This window comes from Rhea americana, unplaced genomic scaffold (assembly GCF_003343005.1).
Source record: "Rhea americana isolate MKP2758 unplaced genomic scaffold, rheAme1 scaffold_35, whole genome shotgun sequence".
Lineage (NCBI taxonomy): Eukaryota > Metazoa > Chordata > Aves > Rheiformes > Rheidae > Rhea > Rhea americana.
The window spans coordinates 6,472,507-6,496,048 of record NW_028186479.1 but is presented as its reverse complement, the minus strand read 5'-3'; the positions used below and the strand labels follow the sequence as shown (position 1 = coordinate 6,496,048).

The 23,542-nt window shown below is 39.3% G+C and overlaps 1 protein-coding gene across 1 annotated transcript; it reads right to left on the bottom strand.

Moving 5' to 3' along the window:
- Positions 1–10,783: 10,783 nt before the first annotated feature.
- Positions 10,784–23,367, bottom strand: KIAA1143 (KIAA1143 ortholog). Its single transcript, XM_085311897.1, has 3 exons — positions 23,208–23,367; positions 20,386–20,539; positions 10,784–12,320 (listed from the first exon to the last, which is right to left on the bottom strand). Exons 1-3 carry the CDS (start codon positions 23,313–23,315, stop codon positions 12,109–12,111), a joined length of 474 nt encoding a protein of 157 aa, XP_085168023.1. The 5' UTR covers positions 23,316–23,367; the 3' UTR covers positions 10,784–12,108.
- Positions 23,368–23,542: the final 175 nt, after the last annotated feature.

Here is a 23,542-nt window from a genome sequence, read left to right as displayed (position 1 = left end):
GGCGCTGCCCGCGGCGCTGCTGCCCCCTGGCGGCCGCCGCCGCCCTCCGCGCCGCCGGGGCTTCTCCTCCCGCACGTGCGACGCTTTCCCGGCAACAATAACAATAATAACGATGATGATGATGATGATGATGATGATGATGCCCCGTCCCCAAACCACGCGCGCTCCTCGCGGCGGCCTCGGCTCGCTCGGCGCCGGGCGGTCTTCTCCGCGGCCGTCCGACGTCTTCTCAGCAAACGCTGTTAGCGATTCAGCTGACCGAAGCGAAGCAAAATTTTGCTCTGACATTTTGTCGGCTCCCAGCTGATTGCAAGCGTAAATTAAGGCAGAATTTGGTTACCAGTGAGTGCAAATCTCCGGTGTGTCTTTGAGCAAGAAAAGCCTGAAATGGKATGAATAATACTAAAAGTTTTCCAGGAATAACTAGAACTCGGTGGTGAAATATGCCAAGAACCAAGTAAACCCCACCATTTTAGTTCCCGTCCTACTCTTACCTTTCTTGCTATTCTTCCCCCTTTCCTGTGCTCTTTTTTTTGTGTGTGTGTGTTAATAGTATTCACTTTGCAGATGACCCCCAGACTGACGTAAATTACCCTACATCACCGTCTACCTTCTAGCAACTTTTCCCTTAAACTGTGCAGCCACAAACCAGCCCGGAATTTCCAAGCCAATGTCCAGCCACTTCGAAGTAGGGATTGATTCCTCCTCCCGTGTTTGGTGTCATGAGGTGACGAAGGACAGATGATGGTTGTCACTGTGCTCAAACAGTAGGCGAAGGCTGTGATGAGTCAGTGATGTCTTGGCTGGAGCATGGCAAGAAGTAAAACTAGGACTGAAGTTTCTTACGAACCTTCGTTGGTAACAGGCAATAGGAAGAAAGATTCAAATGCTCCTGCCTATCACTGCTTTATTCACATGTACAGCAGCTAGGGGTACAGTCCTCTGTGTGTTAGAAAAATGAATTAAGGCTAGATAGGATTCTTACTCAGTTAGAAAATATTTATTCCTCTGTAGCTATATTGATTAGCTTTAGGTATGAATAGCAATGCCATTCTTACCCTCTAAATGTTCATTCTAGTCAATAACAAAATTAATTTGTATACCAACAAATCCACAGCTATCCAGAAGGGAAATGAGCTCAGTATATAATAGAGGGGAGAGTTCTGGTGAAAGGGAGAGTGTAGAAAGAAGCCTGCTTATAAGAATTATTGATAAAAGATTTATATATTTATAGAATCCAATTCTGTATCTTGAAGCATTTTATATGCTTAGTCTTCAGTGATAACTGCAACCATATCAATAATTGCTGCATGGTAAATAAAATTGATTCAAAAATATGATCTCTTATTCATTTACTTTTTTTTTTTTTTTTTGTACTACAGTAGCACCCCAGAGTCCATAGCACAGAGTTGGACTTCTCTGTGGTTGGTGCCAAGTAAATTAAAAATAAAGGACTTGTCTCTTTGAACCATCGCACAAGAACTGGCTTTTTAAACCACACAGTAAAAGAGATTCAGGGTGTTTGTATATTTGTACATGTTATTGAAAGACTGAACTGAAGTCCAAACCTGAGATAAAAGCATAAGTTTGGCAACATTTAACATTTTAGAGTCTGCACAGACTCTCAAACACCAAAAGGTGCCTTAAAAAGGCAAGCAACCTGACCTGAATGTCCCTAACTCACTTAAACCCCAAATCCAGCGTTGAGCATCTGGCGACGCTGCCGAAGTGACCTCTTCARGCTCCTTGCAGGGAAAAGGTCTGGCTGCAAGGGAGCTGGGAGAACGGAGGAGWGCAATTCAGAATCACTTCCAGTCTCTGTCTGTGCTAACCCTAAGCTGGGAGGCCAAAGAGGGAAACGCAGAAGGTTTGCAGAGGGGGGACAGTATGCAAACAACTTCACCTCTCTGCGTTAGAGAAACAGGCTGGCACGGCAAACGCTCGCTGCGGTTCTGCTCCCCTCAGGTGGTGACTGAAGGTGCAGTGAACAGGCTCCTTCCTTCCCCACCTGAGAGGATTTCCTGGCCTCCCTGCTGGGACTGTAGGAGGGAGGAAGAACTAGTGAGCAAATGGCCCAAAAGGCACAAAAAAATGCACTGGGGCACTCCGAATGCAAAAAAAAAAAAAAAAAAGTTTGCCACTGTACTGTAGATAGGTAAATTAGACTCAAAAGTAATAGGAAAAAAGCATTATTCTCTTCACGTTATGGCACATGGTGAACTGCCAATATGGGAAAACAAGACTTTAAGAAACAGTATTACACAGGAAATTTTTGACAGAAGCAGGAAATGATCCCCACTGCGGTATCCAAATAACAAGGCTTACCCTCCTCTTAATCTCGGCATTAACCACCAGGCAAAATAAATGAAACTACATTTCAAGGTCAAGCGATTCCTTCTCACATACTGTACCCGCAGGGGAAAGAAAATGAATGTTTCGAGTAAAGTAAAGTACAAACAAGTAATGTGGGGAAAATCTGTCCTCACGCAAAGGCCTGCGCTAAGCCAGCGCAGCTTAAGTTGAAGCTTACGTGATACGTGGGTTCTGCGCAGGCTCCTAGGATGAGTTGTACTTTATCCCCCTGCACACACAGACACAGCAGAAGCTGGGGAATGTGCACAAAGAATGCACACCAAAGACAAGGAAGGCAGCCACTATATGGACAAACCACTATATCTGCATAGTTTGTCCTTCGTTTATCTCTAAAGCATATGAAGTGCAAGTCTCTGAACAGTAAGGTACCACCAATCACAAACGCGACAGTGCCAAATTCTCGGCTTTGCTAAACTGGCATAGCTCCACCGAGTTACATAAACCAGCGGCTGGGTCATTAACTAAAACCTGAAACCAGGGAAATTATTAAATTCTGGGAATGCAGACATTTCAGCTTGCTTCACACCCCTCTTGTTAAACTTTTTTTTTTTTTTTTTTTGGCATTTGCACAAAAAACATGCCAGTGTGTCTTTTACAATATTCTGATGAAGAAAATTCAAGCTGCTCTGCCTGATATTACGACATGTGGCATTTGGTAATATTTGGATGGAATCCAATTGCTAAACTGCTGAACTGCGGTTTGTAACATAAGCACAGCTTGAAGGGAAAGCAGTAAAAGACAGATGAAAATGGAAGTTATCAACAGGAATAAAAGAACATGTGAGCAGAGAGCAGCAGGAGGAATATACAGTGTCTGAGAATGGAGAGAACTGTACCCAATGCATTAACAGTGGTATCAGTGATTTAAACGCAGCCACGTTGTGAAACTGAGCACTAGCATCATGATAAATTGGAGTGGGAGTAAGTGAGTAAAAGCGTAGCATGTGGCCAAATTCATGATGACATGGGAAATGAAAGCAACTCCACCTGGAATATGTTAGATGCTAAAAAACAAYGTGTGCCACTTTTTGAAGTGAAAAAAAAAATGAATTTGCAATATGTAAAGTGAATACTTAGAAGAAGAAACAGATTCTCCTGCTATTAAGAAGATCAGGATTTGGTCACAAAGGACTTAGTTGTGTAACCTCCAAGTATTCAGCCTCTGAACAACTGCTGTTTTATTATATACACACAAGTGTTCAGTAAGTGTGGGATATCAAACTTATGCTTTGATTTTTTTCCAGATATTGTCAGTTTATTTCTGACTCTTAGTATAACCATTGCACATTTTTGCTTGTAAAGGAATGGTAAGGTCCTAAGAATATCACATGAGCCTTTCTAATCAGAGTCCCACAGAAAATAAGGCTGGACGGGACCTTGCAAGGTCATCTAGTCCAGCCCTCTGCCCTCAGGCAGGATCAATTATGCTCAAATCACTCCTGACAGATGTTTGACTAACCTGTTCTTAAAAACCTGTGGCAATGAAGAGCCCACAACCTCCTCAGGCAGTCTGTTTCAGTGCTTCACCAGCRTTATAGCTAGAAAGCCTCTCCTAATGTCTTCTTTAAATCTCTTTTGCTGCAATTTAAATCCATTAGTTCTTTTTCTATTCCCAGTGGACACAGATAACAATGTATTACTTTCCYTTTTGCAGCAAGCTTTACATATTTGATGACTGTTATTATATTCATCTTCCCTCCTCTACTTCTCCTTTTTCTAGAGGTATAATCTCACTTCCTTTAGTCTATCCTGAAAAGTCACATTTTCCAGACTTCCGATCAATACCAGTACTTTCTGCTGAACTGTCCAGTCAGTCTACATCTTTCTTTATGGAGGTGTAGTGCACAAAAGTAGACACAATACTCCAGCTAAGGTCTGGAGCAGAGAACAGTTTGCATAGGATTACATTTCTTTGCCATGACACATTTATTCATAGAGCCCAAATTACATTAGCTTTTATCACATAGTGACCTGTGTTCAGTTTTCAATTCATGGTACTCATAGATCCCTTCCTGCAGAAGAATGACTGCTGAGTCAGTCACTCTCATCATTTATATATATTGTTGCCTCTAGAAATTCAGTGGCAAGATCCTGAAGAATTCAACACAACTTCCTTGTGTTYTTCTTGAACTTTACCGAGACAGGTAAGGAGCTAATGTATCTATCAGTGTMATTTCACTGAACACAATGAAGTAACATTGGAAAAGAACTTAGCCCAGGCTGCCCATACAGAATAGAGGAATTCAGTAATGGTTCTTTGCATTAATACCATGGTTAGCATATTCAGTCTGCAATAATCTGAAACACAGTGATTTCTTTTAGAGGAGTTTGAGAAGTTTAAAGTGTGGAACATTAAACACTCAGAAGTATCCCAATATGATGGAAAGTCTCCAATCTATTCATAGCCTAGAGGGCATAATGCCCAGAGAGCAGAGGGTTCTTTCAAGCACAAATTATATACAAAATAGGATGAAATGGGAACTGTATTTCATCAGCCACATCTTCATTGCCAGGTGAGGAGTACAGTTCAATCTCTATTCATATCTATAATATACAGAATAATATTTACCTTAGTCTTGAAAAATGCCATAAGGAAACAGCTGTTCATCCCCATCCTGTTCTGTTGGCAGATCCTTCTCTGTAGCAGCCAGAGTAATTTGCACGTACAGCCTCAAGCAGACAGAGAGATCAAGGTTCATCACAGTAATAGGGCCCCATCAACAACCCCAAAAGACACTATTGTAAGAAAAAGGCTAATTCTTCAAGCTCCAAAGTGGTATTTCACCTGAACTAGAATCACAAGTTACCCACTCCCTGTTTATAAGCATATTAAGCAGAATAGCAATGCAATTAAAACATYGCTCTGAATTTGACCTTCCTCTGATTTTGATTTTTACCACATATTTAAAGCATTTTGGCAGGATTAAACATTAATAATGGAATATTAAGTAGCTCAAAGCAACAAATATTCTAACTCCCATCAAACCTGAATGCATAATTCCCATAGGTGCTTCTGAAAGTCCCTGTTTTGAATGTTGTTGTCTACCGGATGGACAGCTTAAACATCACTGGCTTTCACAAACACAGCCTGTCTGCTATAATTTATGAAAATCATAAAAATGATTTAAGCTCTGTTCAGTGCTCCATAAATTTTAAGCAGTCCTTAAATTACRAAACTGCTGCTGCTGCTGCAGCACTGATCAGAACGATGTTTAATCTCTTCTCTAGAGATAGCTGGCATGTAAGAGGAGAAAAGGAGAGACTGAGGCAGCTGAACTGCTTGTTTCTATTTAACAGGCAGGATAAAACAGCCTAGATGCCAGGGCTGTAGTCCCACTGGGACTGTGTTGATTATATTCATATTGCCAAAATAGTTATTCTAGCCTTCCCTTATACGTAAGCCAAAAAATAACTTCTCCTGATTTCACCAGGATACTTTCTTGCACATATCATCAGATTTCAAGGACATCTATGAGATACTTGAGACGTTCATTCCCCTTTCAGTTTATAATCAGCGTGTTTGTGTTCTCATACACGGTAACAAAATGCTTAAATTGCCTAATTGCACACTGGTGTAAAAAAGCTTTAGAAACCTCATAACATCCTTTTCGAGTAGTATCCCTCTCAGAYCAAAACTGTTCCATACCAATGCAGACTTTCTGATTTTACTAAACTTAGCTGATTCGAATGTAATTTCTCTACACTAGGACTTTAATTTCACCTTATCTGAGCTTCATTGCCAAAAATACTGGTTTTAATCTTTGTCAAAGAATGTAGTGATAAAAGAAAAAAAATACCCTAAAAAGTCTACTTTTCACTTACTCTTAAATTCAGCCAACTCACATATTAATACTGTGGACTGCTTTGACTTTATCACGATTATTTTATGCGCGTGTGTGTGTGAGTATGCGCTAGCTAAATCAAATGAATAACATTCCTTTTTTTCTACTGAAGTCTCATCTGGAGTAGCCCAGTTTTCAAAGGCAAGTGCTGAGCACTTTATTAGAATCACTGTTTTCAATATTTTATCCTGGGGATCCAAAGTCAGCAGCTGCTGTAGCCTTTTTCTTAGTACTGTCACTTTCTAGCTCTTTTCGCTCTCCTGACGACGATTCCTAGTCTGTCATTCAGACAGTTGTCTTTTTTAAGGGATGCATTTTCAGCCTTACAATACTCACTTTTCTCCCACGTAACCCTGTGAGTTTCACTCTTCCTCGTATGCTATGTTTTTGCTCAGAGGTATACAAACCATCTGTGCCTCTAATACAATGTTCTTAAATAGCCTCCAGGCAGATCTCTATGGTTTTTAAGTATTTCTCTTTGCCCTTCAGCCTGCTGTTAACCATTTTCCTTATAGTTTTATAATCTGCCCTTTTAAAGTTCGTTGTTACTATGTTGTCCCTAAGGGAACAACTCTTTTATGCTATCAGAACTRAAAGTGCGCAGTGATCACTGTTACCCCACGGAGGCTTGACAACAACTTCCTGTAATAACTTCTGCCTATTACAAAGTAGCTCCTTCGTACCCATAGCTTTACCTATTAACAGGCGTTGTACAGGGGACCGCCACGGGAGTCAAGGGAAAGGAATCCTTTGCCATATACACCAGAAGGGCACCAAAGCCGCTTTCCTGTACATCTCCCTACAGAGGAAACCCGCTTTGGCCAACTGTTGCTTTACCTCCCACAAAAAGAACAAGAGGTCATGATGGGAAAAGTGCCATAAAATTCAGTCTCGTGCAATTTGCCATACTGCTCCCATTCACTTTCCTCAGGAAGAAGCTACTTTCCAGGGGATAGCTCTAAGATTTTATTGCTTCTCAAAGTCTTGAGGAGGTCTACAGGCGGTTACTGCCATTTGTACAAAACCTGTGGGTGTCTCTCTCTCTCACCCTTTTAATTGCTGCATCTGGAAGGCTCTCAAGGAAGTGGAGTGGAAGGGGATTTCTACAACACAAAAAATCTTTTTGCACATTGACACCTCACCACAGGAATGGGAATAAAGGGACAATACTGAAGAGGCAGTTGATATACCAGCCTTTCCATCTGACAAATGCACAAATGATTTATGGCATCTTGCCAAGGGAAAGGGCTATAGGTGATTAACTGGCTTCAATGGACAAACACTTGCTGAGACAGCATATCGCACCTCTTATGGTATACCAAAGGTAATGACTCATCTTCAGAAATTCCTGATGTCCTTGAGAATGCAACTGGCTCTACACAGCCAAGTGAAACATTACTTAGTTAACACACTACAGCACAACGGAAACAATCAGCCAAAACAATGACACTGCTACTTCTGCTTCATTATAAATCTCCAGTTTCCTAATAGGATTATATGCACTGAAGCACTGTAAAATAAATAAATATACATTAAGCCCAATGATGAAATTTTTAAAATGCGCAATGTGCAATTGAAACAGCTAAATACAGGCTTCCTATGCTCAAAGCGTCTGCAAAACACAGYCTTTGAGTCCCCAAATGATATTTTCTGGAAAAGTGCTGGAAAAAAACCCTCTCGGTATAGAATTCTCACTCACCTGTTCCTGTTGAGGCCAATGAAATGAACATTTGCAGTCTCYACAAATTTGTTTTTATTTGAAGAAAAAAGATAATATGAGACAGGCTAAAGATACAACCAAGGGAGGGAAATTCTGGGCTACCTTCTCACACCTAYATTTTCTTGTTCACTCTGTCACATGTTGTTGCACTTTCTATTTCAATAATGCAGCATTTTTGATTCCTACCATTTATAAAAAGATGCTATTTCTTCTGAAGACRGACTGATCCAATTCCTTGATGGAAGGCACCAGGCCTGCCCCGAAATAAGCTGCTTAGATATCATCTAAGGTGAGTTGCTCCGTAATCTCTGTAACGTAACAAAGCCTCCASTATAAGCACCCATGGCTACAATACTACAGCGGTTCACCAGGTTTGTTCCAGCTTACTACTAAGCTACAAATAGTGAGAATTAGCACTGCCATCAATAAACGTTACACACCTAGCCAAGCAACCTCCACAAGGAAAAAGGAATGTATTTCTGACTATAGAAGGAAAAAAGGGATGGGCAGGAGGGAAAGAGAAAAAGCCAGGAAATTTGTCCATTCCAGTCCCAGCCCCATGTTGAGGCACTCAACTTTGGCTTCCCCTTTCTAATAAAGTTCTCCCAATTATTATTTTTTCCAAGGCCCATTGCTTAAGACAGGTGATTGCTTAAGACAGTTCCACATTTCTTTCCCAAATGAACAAGTAATTGTTCTCTTTAGTCACAAGTTCCAAGGGGAGTTGATGGCGTATATAATTCTCCTGGTGTGTCACATTAAGAACACTGAATTTTCACACAACTACCTGACTAAAATGCTTTTGGGCATCACTCACACCTCTTAATAAAATATATCCAATTAGTTGTTAAGTGAACCGGGAGTGAAATACAACAAATACAAAGGTCTCCTGGTCAGAGCACTACAAATCACAGACAGAATAAAGGAAAGAAAATGGGTTTGTGTATCCACCTTTCTTCTCCCTGCTGTGTTGCCTGAAGAACAACATGGCTTCCATTATATTATTTCCAAGCAAACTAAATTAATTTATTTGCATTCCAGACATCTGCCATGAAGTTGTAGGGCAGGGAGTATGGTTAAGCAAATGTACTGCACCCAGTTTTTTGAGACAACCTTTTCTTTTTTTTCCTTTTTTTTCCTTTTTTTTTTTTTTTTTTTTTTTTTTTTTAACTAATCTTCAATCTCAAAAGTCTATCACCAAAAAGAGTAAATTTTGGTTAAATACAATTACTGACTCGGTTCAAACAAGATATCAATCTCATTTTGAATGTGCCAAATAAGTTGTGTATTTGAAGGGTCCCCTTAAATTGTAAGGTAAATCTAAATTCCTTCTGATTCTTGGCAAGCATTTATCTCTTGATAAGCATGTCTCTGGAACTGCTGCAGCTAAAGTGAAGAGCTTTCAGGCTGTGTGAGAAAAAAATGTAGGCAAGTGTATTTTTGTGCTGACAAACAGAATCAGAAAAGTTTAGACAAACATTCATACGTTAACTCCTTCTTTCAAATCACAGAATCAGTAAGGTTGGAAGGGACYTCTGGAGATCATCTAGTCCAACCCCCCTGCTCAAGCAGGGTCACCTAGAGCATGTTAGACAGGGTTGCATCCAGGCAGGCCTTGAAGATCTCTGGAGAAGGAGACTCCACAACCTCTCTGGGCAATCTGGTCCAGTGCTCTGTCACTCTCACAGGGAAGAAATTCCTCCTCACGGTCAGGTGGAACTTCCTGTGCTTCAGTTTCTGCCCGTTGCCTCTTGTTCTGTCTCTGGGCACCACTGAAAAGAGTTTGTCCCCGTCCCCTTGACACCCTCCCTTCAGGTACTTGTACACATTGATAAGATCCCCCCTCAGTCGTCTCTTCCCCAGGCTGAAGAGGCCCAGCTCTCACAGCCGTTCCTCCCAGGGCAGATGCTCCAGCCCTCTGATCACCCTCGTAGCCCTACACTGGACTCTCTCCAGTAGCTCCATGCCTCTCTTGTACTGGGGAGACCAGAACTGGACACAGTACTCGAGATGAGGCCTCACGAGGGCTGAGTAGAGGGGCAGGATCACCTCCCTCGCCCTGCTGGCAACACTCTTCCCAATGCAGCCCAGGATACTGTTGGCCTTCTTGGCCACAAGGGCACCTTGCTGGCTCATGGTCAGCTTTTCATCCACCAGCAGTCCCAGGTCCTTCTCTGCAGAGCTGCTCCAGTGGGTCAGCCCCCAACTTGTACTGGTGCCTAGGGTTATTTTTCCCTAGGTGCAGGACTCTGCATTTGCCCTTGTTGAACCTCATGAGATTCGTCTCCACCCAGCTCTCCAGCCTGTCGAATGGGCCTCAGCAGGTCAGAATATTTACTCCATCCCAGAAATACCACAAAATATTCCTTCAGTATACTGTAACTCAACAGGGTTTCCCACAGATATATTTAATTTTTAAAAATGTATTCAAACAAGTTTTTAACCACAGAAAATAAGCAGAAAGATTAATCCCTATAAACCTTTGGCTCAACATTCCTTTTTCCTATATATGATTTGCTTTCTAGTCAAGTTATCATGCTGCACCTCTGGCAATTCCAGCATCAGACCAGCGCACCTCAAAACTTTAATATCTCCTTATAGGTCTGCTTTTAATTTCCTGAAACCACAATATATCTATCTATTTTAAAAATTGAGGTAGCGTGCACTCACAAAATCAGTGTGAAATAGTATACAAACTTACATATGATTTTATGCTGCAGGAAGTTACTATGGAGACAAGTAGCAATTGTAAGAGGCTTACAAGCTTTGGAGTTGTCTGAGTGCAGGTTATTCCAAAAATCCCATTTTATGCCCTGAAGTTTTAATTTAAATACATGYAGACTACACATAGAAAACATAATTTATTAATACCAGGTTAACAAATTAAAAACAGCTGTTTCATACAGCAACTTCAGATTTGCTCCTCAACGAAGCTTTACGACCTGAATAATTTTGAACATCCTGTCACACAGCAGAAGAACTGATTTCATAGTCTCATATCCTATAATTCTGCAGCAGTCTCAGGTCTAGCTTACATATGATTGCAGAACACATAACACTTTCAGATCACTTAAAAGTCACTAGTCCTATTTCCATCACCTTGTTCTCCCCAATCCCATCAGTTCTCAATGTTATTTTGAGCTTCATACGTGCTGTTACACAAATCACATAGAAATGGTCTATTTCAATGTACTGTACGTGGCCAAATGAAGAATTTTAAAGCTTCGTATCACAGCTATAACATTTCTTGACTAAGATTTCCTGCTTAGAATTTCCTACTGTAGCAAAAAACAAAAAGGTTTTCCACAGCTTAACGGTAAAATACGGGTTTTAAAATAAACTGTTAGAGATCCCATATAATTATGCATGCATATATACACTTCTGACTTGAAGACAGACTTTTTTTTAAAAAAAAAAAAAAAAGCATTGAGCCCATCAGTGTGATAACCAAACTGTACAATCACCGTAAGTTTAGACATCTTTCTTTTGCAGAAGCTGATACAATCAACTAGAATCAAATTCCTTACCTCTTACTGGCACAATCAATTCAAACAAACTCAATGCTTCTTGGACTTCACTGAAGACAGCATTAACAGTACACGATTTTAGCAACTGAAGTCTCACTTAGTCTGAGGGCTCTTAAAAAAAAAGCTAATCTGCCAAATCATATGTGCAAAATTCAGTGCAAAGTTTTAAGATATGAGACAAAAGACTTTAGTTTGTGTGCCACAGCAATGCAGTCCTTTTCTTTTGAATGCTAAGTCAATATTAACAAGGGAAAAACAGACAACTATGGAATAGGGCCACTAAATGGAGAAGAAATACTATTTTACTAAAAGAGGACATTTCAAAATGCACTGATTGAAAATGTATTTAAGCTGGTTATGTACAGGTGAATTCTGCTGCTCTGATCATTTGTGATCTCAAATAACTTTGACACATACATTTAAAGTCTCTTTTAAAAAACAAAGACGTGAGATACTGCTTATATAGTTTTGTCTGAAATGAAGAAAATGAACTCAGTTTTGTTCTCACTAGCTTTATACTAAGTTTCTCTAGTTGGAGTATAACAAAGTAGGAGAAGCCTCAGACGATAACCCTCAATTTCTAAGAAAACACTCAATCTTACTCTGATCCCCGAAACAGTAAGTAAATTATAAATATATACAACTCCTAATCATCATTTTCTTCATCATCAAATGAAAGAAGACTGCTATTTTTTATTTGCTTAGCTGCACTCTGAGGTGTAGCTGCTTCTCTTTTAGCTTTCTTTGCTTCCTTCATCTTCTTACTTGAACTTACATTGAGGCCTGAAAACTTCTCTGATGAACGTTTGGTGGGCTTCCTGAACATAATTTTTCCATCAGCAGGTTCTGGTTCACCATCTGTAACAGTGAGAATTAAATCAGAATTCATCTTCAATGATCATACACACATAGAGAACATTACTATTATCTTTTCTTTTTCCCCACAGCCAAGATCAGCGGGACTTCTGAAATAACAAAGCAATAGTGAAAACTTATGTTTTTGGCCGTAATCCTCCACTGGACTGAGGTCCCTCATGAACAAACATCTGCTCTATGGCAACCAGCACCTGAAGACAGTCCTCCTCCCAAAATAGCTATTAGAAACAGGTTCTTACTCACCAGAGCTTTAAGTTAGAAGAGATTATAAGGAGTAGAGCTCTTCCCACACAATCTAGCTTTATCCACTTATCAAAACACAGAAGACAACTTTATATGATCCTCTAACTCCAATTCACTATTTGTAAAATCTACAGTAACAAATGCACTTATTTCAGAATTATGGCACCTCTTTAAACGACTAAATGTTACATTTACAAGACAAAGCTTTTCATTTACTTGAATACATCCTGTCTTATGGAGACAGTTAGAAAGATCACATGGCCATAAACCTACTTTTTATTATCGTATGGGATGAATGTTTCAAGATTTCTTCATATCTGCAAAGGCACCAAACTATGCCCTGACTAATACTGCTCCTCTATATGTACTAGAGCAAATAACAATTTAAAAATGAGAAGTTCAACTTAATTTTAAAGACATGAATCAGAAGCAAAGTCTTGTGCTGTAATTTTTATACGTTAATATAAATGTTTAATGCTGTAAAAATTCTTATAATGTATATGTGACGGATACTAAAGAACCATAGGGGCTCCATGCAAGACATTTTTTCTGAAGTATTTTTATGAATAAATTATTCAACAGAAATTTCCGAACAATATATCAGTGTTTGACAAGATTACGTTTTATTTAGCCATAACCAATAAACGTTTTTTGCCTTCTGCACAAATTCTTTCTTGAATACATAAGCATTATGGCAGAGGACTAATATTTTAGTGTTATCACACACAGCACTGGATGAAACTTTTCAGTGCATGTTCCAAACAATACAACTATTAGATTGATTGTATTAAACATTTTGTGGTACACATCAAGACATCAGTTTAATTAGGAAACTTCACTTAGAATTCCTTAGTTTTCACAGACTTTTTCTTTTTTTTAAAGGAAGAACACCTAACTTAAACTAGCTTTAAAAGCACTCCTAAGTCACTCAGAAGTCAATGACTTCTGCAGAATGTAGATTTCTGCAGTAGTATACAAGGGAATCAATACTATGCAGAAAATAACTAACTAGATTTTTGGAATATAATTCAATATTTGTGTATTACAAAAGCATTAGAGTTACAAGAAATAACCAGCAATAATAAATAGTAGTTATTAAAAGCATGTTTATCAATGGCTCCATTGTGAATTGTATGCAAAAAAAAAAAGTGTTTAGATGTTGTACATGCAACTTTAAATTTGTACATATACAAGTTTAAGAAGTGATCACAGTAAATTTTGGGAGGGAAAAATAACTATTTCTGAATAAATACATATCTAACCAATCAAAATATACTACTTGTCATTTCTCTCAGAAACCATGCTAAACTTAAAAAATTTATTTAAATTTTCCCATCATAAATTCCATTTTGGGGCTTAGAAGCTTAACGTAAAATAATTCATCCACTGATTGTTGGTCAGCTACAAGAGAACAATGGAGTTTGTGTCTATACAGAGACCCAGCTTTTCTAATTTAACAAGACCTGATGCAGATGATATAAGCTGAAACTGCAAAAAATGCATCTGTAATAGAAATCTCACTTATGATCAGACCCAACTGTCTATGTACTTGTTTCAGTCAACACACAGACTGCATACAGTACCAGTTGCAACTGTGGAAATAGGACTTCAAAACAACCAGCTGTTACAGAAGCATGAGAAGCACCAAAAAGTCCTTTTAGATACTCTTATAAGAGTAGTTACTACATTTTCTTAAAACCAAAATCTTTAAAATCTAATAAAACCTGCAAAATAGACCAGCTAAACAACTATGTACTCATATTCCATGGAAGAATGAAAATCAGAAGTTTCAAATTTTACTCCAGCTCTCCTGCTACTCATGTTGTGAACTGCATTAAGCCTCTCACTTTGTCTACCAGATGAAGAAACTGATAGGTAACTTTGCAACATAAATTTAAAATCTTTATAAGCAAAGGGCATAAACAGAACAAATCTCTGAAACGTCACTAAAACAGCAAGTGAGTTAGCTTTGAACTCCAGGGCTTCAGTATTATTTGTGTATCATTCTGCAATAAAAGAAAATATTTTAGTTCCTGGCCAGGTAAAACATTGTCAAAATTTTATTATACATATGTTAAAGGAAATTCATTTCAGTAGGAAACTCGGGCCAACTTCAGAGAGCTATGTCTGCAGTGCTTGACAAAGAATCAATCAGAGAAGGAAACACAGCAGGTCTGACCTTAACTAAGCAGCTTGTGGAAAGAGAGAGAACAGAAAGATTATGCATTTTGAAAGAATTTGACTTAACAGTTCAAGAATTTAATGTTGATTTGTTAGGACTGTCTTTTTCAGATGGTAAAAAATGTCACTTTATCTCTTTTAATTTTACTACACTGATACACATCAGCTGCTGTTTGCATTGATGAACTCCAGAAACTGATTTTTAATCATTACTAAGCACAGCAAAGAGGAGATTCAAGAATAAATCTCAGTGTTGGTAGTCTTTAAAATAGAGCCTTGATAAAAGACGGTATCAGTATCACAAATTAAGGATTTCTGATAAATGCATGAGAACACACAAGGTAAAAGACAAGCAAGATACCAACCAGACAGCATCACAGGAGAAACAATAAAAAACATTTAGTCATAGCTGTTTATGCCTGGATCACAAACCTTTACCCTGGTAGACTGAGAGAGATATTCACATGTTGAGTCGAAAGCTTACTTCACAAATGACATCAATTTAAGAAGCCACAAATTCAGAAAGGTCTGTTTCCTCCTTTAATTACAAGATGCATCTTACAAGGACAGTAGAACTGAGGGACTGAAAAAGAAACACTGCTCTTCAGTTCTGAGTTTTGTTTTGTTTTTTTTTTTTCAAGCAGTCACCTGTGTAGTCAGTAGTACCATTTTTTCAGCAGGGGAAGTTTCTGTCCATATGGGTCTATTAGGCTGCAAAAGGAAACACACACCCCACTAAACTGGGGGGAATGTCAGGAAGAACAGCACACGCAGTATTTCAAAATGCATATCTACTTAATGACAAAGGTTAGAAAAAATTGTTATGGTAACCTGGCAAATTTCTTGCTGGTTACTATGGTTAAAAGTTTGGGTTATCAGACACTCCTCTGTTTAGTGCTTCTTTGCCACCCATCTCTAAACATGTCTTCAAAAACATTTATTACATCCACAAACTGGTCCCATGTAGGTAACACCACCAATCTTCCTCATATAGTCAGTCTCATGCACTATTGAGGGCATTCTGAATTAAAACCATCTTTGGAAAAGTTCGGGKTTTTTTTGTTGTTGTTTTGTTTTTTTGCTTTAAATACTACAAAAACAGCCTTGATGTAGATTCCTACTGTTCACTTGAAAAAAGCAGCACGAACTCTAAATGTGTTAAAACATCTGTTTAAGCTAAAGAAAGAACTTTGATACTCAAGACAGGCAAAAGTCCAGAGGCTGGATTCTCCTTGCCTCTCCTTTCTTTTCCTCTTCCACCCCCAGCGTACAGAATGACACAGGAATAATAGCTAGAGACTTCAAAGGAGTAAGAACACCTCCCAACAWATTTGGTCATCTGCATGTAGCAGAATATCCCAGAGCCAGATGAACAAGAAAAGCAGCAGAAAAATCAATTCTAGAGACTGTAATCAATGCTGAGAGAAAAGTATCTTGCAGCAATTACCATCTTTCTTTTGTGCAAATTTGATTTTTCTAAGACCTTTTTTATTTCTCTCTGAACTGACAGAAGTTATTTATAAAATGCTCCACACAATTCTTAAGCAAAATGACTGTTGGTAAACAAATGACTTCTTTTTAAAAAGCCTTTAAGTCAGCCTTCCATGGATAAAAAGATTTCAGCAAAGAAGGAGTTTTTTTAATATAGGAAAGGTTAAGCCAGCTAAAAAAGTTCTCTACTACTATACTTGTAAAGCCAATGTAAGAGCATTACTAAATTTTACTCTGCCTCAGGAGGCAGCTAAGTAAGGCTAGAACATTAATCAGCTATTTTTCACAGATTAATGAAAGATTGAAGCTCATCTTTTAAAGCAAAAGCAAGTCACRGGAACTGCTGGTGCTTGAAATAAAAAAGTTTAGCCATGTCAAACTGGTTATAGAAAAAAAAATGACAGAGAAGAAAGTAAATGAGATTTGTAAAATCCTAGAATAATATCCCAACCTAAAGCCTTTGGACAAGGATCTTCAGATGAAGACAATCATTACAGATACACAGACAAYGGGAGGCAGAACCTCAAAACTGGTTATTTATGGTGTTTTGGAAAACAGACAGTTTCTATTCACAACACATAATTAGAAACACATTACTTATGATCTATCAAAGTGCCTTGGCCTTAATCTCAATGGCGTAAAGGAAGATTAGTGGTTCTGAAATTTGCTTCTCTGTACTCTTTAAGTCTTCACATAATTTCACTGATGATCTGATTCAGTGACATATATTATGGTCTACTATCTGTTAAATTCATTTCACTTTCAGCTCTCGGAAAAATTCAWAGTAGTAAGAAATGTAATCACATTATACAACATCAAATCTTCATTACACTTGCCATTTTATGTGTGATAATTAAACAAAGAGAGTAAAGAAAGATGTTATTCAAAATCTCCTTATTAAACTAGAAGTAATCAGCTGCCTAAATATCTGCCTCTGACTAGAAATCAGAATTTAAATCTAGAAATAAAACTGGTAGACGAAGACTCAAAGATGCCTTCAGCAAGCTGAGCACTGTCATCTATACTTCCACTGAAAACCTCACCCCAATCAAGTCCTCTCCATAGCAGRAGAGCATGCTACCACCTACCCTGTTCATTCCCATACCTGAAAAAAGGTAAAGCAGGCCAAGACCTCATATTGATAGCAAAGGCAAATGAGCAAAGAGTAATATAAAAATGTAGAATAGAGAGCAGCAGTCTCCACAGTACAGTAATTCAACAATTCTGCCACTTCCTACTGTATATTTTTTCCTCCAATTGCAAGTTGTTACTCAAGGGATGAACAGGTGATAAGCTGAAGTGCCACAGCCMTACAGGGGCTTAATACTAGTATATCCACGACATACATTTGTGTCTTAGGAAGGTCTTTTTCCATCTGAGAAGAGGTTCAGTTTCTCTGTTCAAATATATTTTCATTTCACACTGTGTGTTCAACTTAGTGGATCAGCTGCTTTTGGACTTTTTTCACAGTATGGACTCTAACTCAACAGACTCACGGACAACTGCTGCTTTCTGTCCAGTCCTATATAATCATCTTTCCTTCTGCTGTTAGTTCTCAAGATTCCAGTGGCTGCTACAACAGTTGCTTGCATAAAAAATAAATTGCTCAGAAAGAATCTTGCTATTTTCTTCCAGGAGGCTGAAATTTCTCCCAAGACCTAGAAAATGACACCCCTTTTAAAAAGAAAACATGTGACAGCTTTATAAACAACAAAACCAGGCACATGCATTACACTTCAATAACAGAGACCAGGAAGCAATCAGGAAGCTTGAGCACATACTCTCAGAGGAGTCTGAATTGTATAAATACAGCCCTTGGTCCCCTCTTTGTTTATGCCTACCACTTCCACATAACTACCTGCAGAAACAAATCAAATAGTTTGATTTACTTTGAAGCCAACTTATGTTATAAAATTCTAAGAAYTTTTCATCAGTCTGCTCTTCAAAAAATGTAAAATTCTCAGTGTATTTGTTCCTTCTGTTACGTGAATTCTCTATTTTCTACCRTTTAGACATTTAAACATACCCCTACATGACAGATCTGTAGCAAAAACCTGAATTTTCTAATCTAAATGGTAAAAAAAGACAGACGCACCTATGGATGTCATACTAATAGCTCTGTGCTAGCCTCTCGTTCTCCTCTGAACTCAATTTACTTCCTTTGGAAATAGCCACAATAGCTAACCAAGGAAAAATTACACAGCTTCTGTGAATCATCTTTCTGTTTTATACTTGTGAGAGTCCACTTCTAGATGGTTAATTGGGTCAAGACATCCTCTCTAAAGACAGTAATATCAACCTATAATCTGTCAAGTCTTCTGATAAACACACACACACACACACACACAAAAAGCAAAGTTACACTTCTTCACATCCTGTGTTATGATGGAAGAGTTTTTGGACACCCACTGCATTTGTTTCAATAATATCTGAATAATGAATATCTGAATATCTGAATAATATCTGAATAACTTACAGATGTTCTTAACTGTATACATCAAATATAATGTCATGTCTTTACTGTCTAACTGCAACAACCTCTTCTACACCACTTTGTCTTTCCACTGTTGAAAAGTCTGTTTAATAACTTAGATAAAACCTTTCCATTCCTTGTACAATATGAATCAAGAATGCTTTTTTTTCTGTAGATGTTTGTTGCCACTATTGTGTCATACGTTACATTCAACTAATCCATTTAGTTTTGCATAATGTATCTGCAGCATAGGTTTATTTGTGAAGCTGTTGTGAAAGTCCACTCAGCAGAAAAATTTTCACAGAGCTCTAAAATCCATACATTGTTCATGTTGTATCACGTTGAAATTGATGTCAGTGGAGATTGTACTTGCATTTAAAAAATACTAGAAGGCTTCTAACTCCAATGAGTATACTTATGATTTTTGAGAACAGCTAATCACCTCTATCCAGAATTATCAAGTTTTTTTGCCTTACTTTATTAAGAATGTAGAGCTATAATCAGATTGTTTAAAAGGATTTAATATTACAATGACATTATCCCTTTCCCATCAAGAGTCGGCACTAGGTATTAGTTGAAATGTTTTTTTTCATGCTATTCACTCCTGTCATCAACCCACAATGGCAACCACTTTGCCATACTAGCTGCACTATTTTCTTGAATCAATAATTTAATATATTGTATCTTTCTCCTCTAGGGCTCTAGAGACTTTATTATTTCCATAAGAACCTGGCAATGAGAAAAGGACTTTCATTGCTTTGTTTTAAGGGGTAAAGGGGATGGGGGTTTTTTAATTGTAAAAGTTTATATTTTTTTTTAAAGTATAATAACCTGACAAATAGTTATTTGAAACTTTTATTTATATTTACATAAATACAAAATGGCACAACAGATTTACCATTGCCTTATGAGCCACAGAAATAACAAAGCCTGGTTTACTACAGTTTGTTTACTACAGTCTATGTTCCAAAATACCTGCCTCGAAAATCCTAGTTCCCTCTTTCATCCTGCAACCTCACTCACCACATTCTTGAAAACCTTCAGCTCACCTTCTTCCTTTCTCATCTCAAATCACCCCCCAGTACTCCTAGGTCTTTCCCATGCCCTCATAACCATCAGTAATGTAAGCAAGTAATATGTGGGTCATTCAGTTGCCTGAACATGTTAGTGAACTTGCACATCAGCCATTCTCTCCTTCCAAGTACTAAATTGAGTTTACTCCTTCTACTCAGGTGCTGTTTTACCAGCTCATACTATTATCTTTAAGTCTCCTCACCTTTCCGTCAAACTTCATTGAACTGATTAATGGGTTCGAAAGTTATCACAGGTGATGAAAAAAGACTGTTTATCAAGTTGATTATGACATCCCACAACAAAACAAACAAACAAACAAAAATAGACTATTGCTATATGGAGGTAGGATGCATGTAGGAAGCACGTAACTGCAACATTATAAAAAGCGAATCTTGGATGGGCATTCAAAGAGTTCAGATTAGAAATCACAAGTGCTAATTATTTTAGCCAAAAAAATCAAAACTGTTAATTTGAATCTACTTGTAATATTAAACAAGCAAAAAACTCAGTAATTACCATCACACTTCCTTTTACAGTTCTCTTTCCTTGGATATACAAAGCAAGAATTAGCAATTTGAAATTCACCTGATTCACTTGATTTTAAGGCATCTTTGATTTGCTCTTTAATTTTCATTGCTTCTTCTGCAGTCAAGTCCCCCTTTTTCAGTGTCACCACTTGAGGCTGCTCATCYTCTTTGTCACTGTCATTCTCATCATCTGCAAGTGGAAGCTGTTCTCTCTAGACAGAAGAGAAATGAAAGCAGTTCTGATCACCACACCAAATCACCACTCCCAAGGTGTAACAGTGGGCCAGTAATACAGGGTGTAAAGAGGATGGCGCCAGACGCTTCTCAGTAGCTCCCTGTAATAGAATAAGACTGGGCACACCCTGAAACACGGGATGTTCTGTCCGAATCTAAGGAAAAACTCTTTTACTGTGAGGGTGACGGAGGAATAGAGCAGATTGCCCTGAGAGGTGATGGAGTCTCTACTCTGGGCAATATTCAAAAGTGGTCTGGACACATTCCTGGCCAACCAACTYGAGGTGATCCTGCTTGAGCAGGAGTTTTGAATTAAATGATCTCCAGAATTGCCTTCCAACCTCAACCATTCTGTGATTCTTGATCTTTTGTTTCATTTCTGCTGTAAGCTTAGTAAGGAGATCTGGTATGGCTTTCAGTGCCAAGCTCTCCTAACACACACTATCCAAACAACACAAAATTACTGTCATATTTTTTAGTAAAACAGAGTATATTAGTTTGGCCTAYCATACGCACTCCCTTATGCCCTCATCACAGTACAGCAGGCATAGCCAAATTCTTTCATGATTTGCTGGTACTTGGCAGCTAAACAGGCTCTTGGGGAGCCACTGCAGCTGGGCACAAGGTTAACAATCCAATTCCATCATTGAGACACAGATTCCCGTGGAAAAAAAAGCAGTATGTGCTCTTTCAATTAAAGACCAAAGTAGTATGAACTTGGAAGGTAAGAAATTCATTGCCTTTGTTCATAGAAATAATGTCTGTCATTTCACACCAAGATAATCTTAGATGTCTGGGATGAAATTTGAATCCTCTGTGCTACACTGAAAACACTGAGAAGGGAAAGGGAGTCCATGGTGGCTTTATTATTAAAGCTTATTAAAGCTACCCAATTAAATCATAAACATTATTAACCTAAGGAAGACAATTTCCCTGTTTCCACTCTCCCAAACTCATGCTCTGAGAAAGAAGAATGATCTGGGACAAAAATTTTATACAAACAAACTTGGTCTAAGGCAGAGAGTTGCTATGGAAATCTTAGTCCAACAACATAACGTTTGGTAAGATTATAGGAACTGAAAATAAAAGTCTTAGAAGAAAATGTATAGATAGTATTATCCTACTCTGCTGAAGTTACCACAGGAATAAGGAAATTCCAATCTTCCCCATGAAATGAAATAGCTCATGATAAAGGCATACATTATCTCAAATTCAAACTCATTTACACATTTATTTTCTAACAAATCATTGCTGTTATTACTTCACTGACCAGTCTGGAGAGAGTAGATGATATTGGCTTAAGCCACATACCTTGTGTGTGTGTATATACATAGCGTATTGATATAGCTTAAGGCCTACTACATACTAGGATTGAAACTTAAAAAGGCAGTAAAGGCAAATGAGACAAGCAGTGAAAGACAATACTTTGATTGTAATAAAAAATATTTTCACAGGTAATTTACCTGTCCTAACTAGGTAACATGTAAGATACTTCGTGCTTTTAAGTAATGAACAATCATAGCTAACTACCATTTAAAGACAGTATTATACAAAGCTACTTCAGAGAAGAGGATGTTGTTCCATAAACAGCTTTTGGGTGGCAATGCTAGTTTTAGCAGTAACTAAACCAGCTGTGTGTCACAGTGGTACAAGCACGATTCAAATAAAGGCACTGATAATTAGCCACTGGTTGTTTTTTTTTTTTTTTTTTTTTTTTTTTTTTTTTTTTTTTTTCCCCTCTATGTCGCTGCACACAGGTCACCTGCAGGATCCCACAAACATTTCTGCCAGTACAACTAGGCAATAACATAACTGCACAAACAGGACTATCACAAAAATTGCATGACAGTTAAATTTAAATTTTCTTATCAAAACGTGTCTGTAATACATTAGGGTAATAAGGGGACTATTTTTCTCAGGGCATACTGTAAAAYACTAGAGTTAGCAGAAATGCTGCAGTCTGGAAACACACACAAGCCGCCACCATCAGGAAAGCCTACCTTGCTGCCCTAACCCTGCCCATCTCACAGTCCCACCAGTCTTTGTGTCAGCTCATCTGACTTCAGGACACGTTAACCCCTTTTCCATATTTTTTTTTTTACTATACTCTTAAAACTTCAAGCATATCCTTTTAAACAGGGAAATTAAACTTTTGGTAGGGGGCATCATAACTTTCTCCCCCATCGCCCTTGCAGGCCGCTGGCAAGGGCGCCGGTACCRACAGGGCCGTGCTACTGGCCGGTCAGTGCCGCCCCAGGACCAGCAGCTCCCACGAATGGCACCGCGACTACCACGGCTGCGATTATTAAAAACAGCAATGGGCCGAGATATTGGGTTTTTTTTTAAYTGGGAAAAAAAATCCCCCGACACAAATGCAAAAACCACCCTACGTTACAAAGATGGTCTCCGTTATCGTTTAGCCCCGTAACTACTTCTCCCCAGCACCCGCCGCGGGACTCTCCCCCCCTTGCGCTCATGCGAGGCCGGGGGCAGGCACCGCCGCCACGGGCGCGCAGCTGCCCCTTCCCACCGGCGGCCCCGGCGAGGCGCAGGGCCGCGGCGGGAGCACACGGCACCGGCGGCACCCACGGGCCTGCCCGCGGCCGGGTGCCGCGGCGGGGCCCGAGCGTGGGGGCAGGCCGTTACCTTGGTTTCCACCGTGGGCCCCTCCCGATACCCGACCTGCCGCTTGAAGCGGCTGAGAAAGGCGGGCTCGGCCGGCCGCACGTAGGAGACCTGGTTCTTTTTGCTCATGGCGGCGGCAGCCGCCGCGCCCCGCCCCGCCCCGCCGCGGCCGCTAACGGCCCCGCCCCTGTCACGCACTTCCGTCCCCACGGGGGCGCAGGCGGACGGTGGCCCTAGCGGGCCACGGCCAACGCGCTTCCTCCCCGCCCCCGCGCGGCGGCTTCCCCCGTCACGTGACGGGGGAACGGCGCCTCCAGCCAATAGCAGGAAAGAAGGCGGAGCGGGCCGTGGCCGGG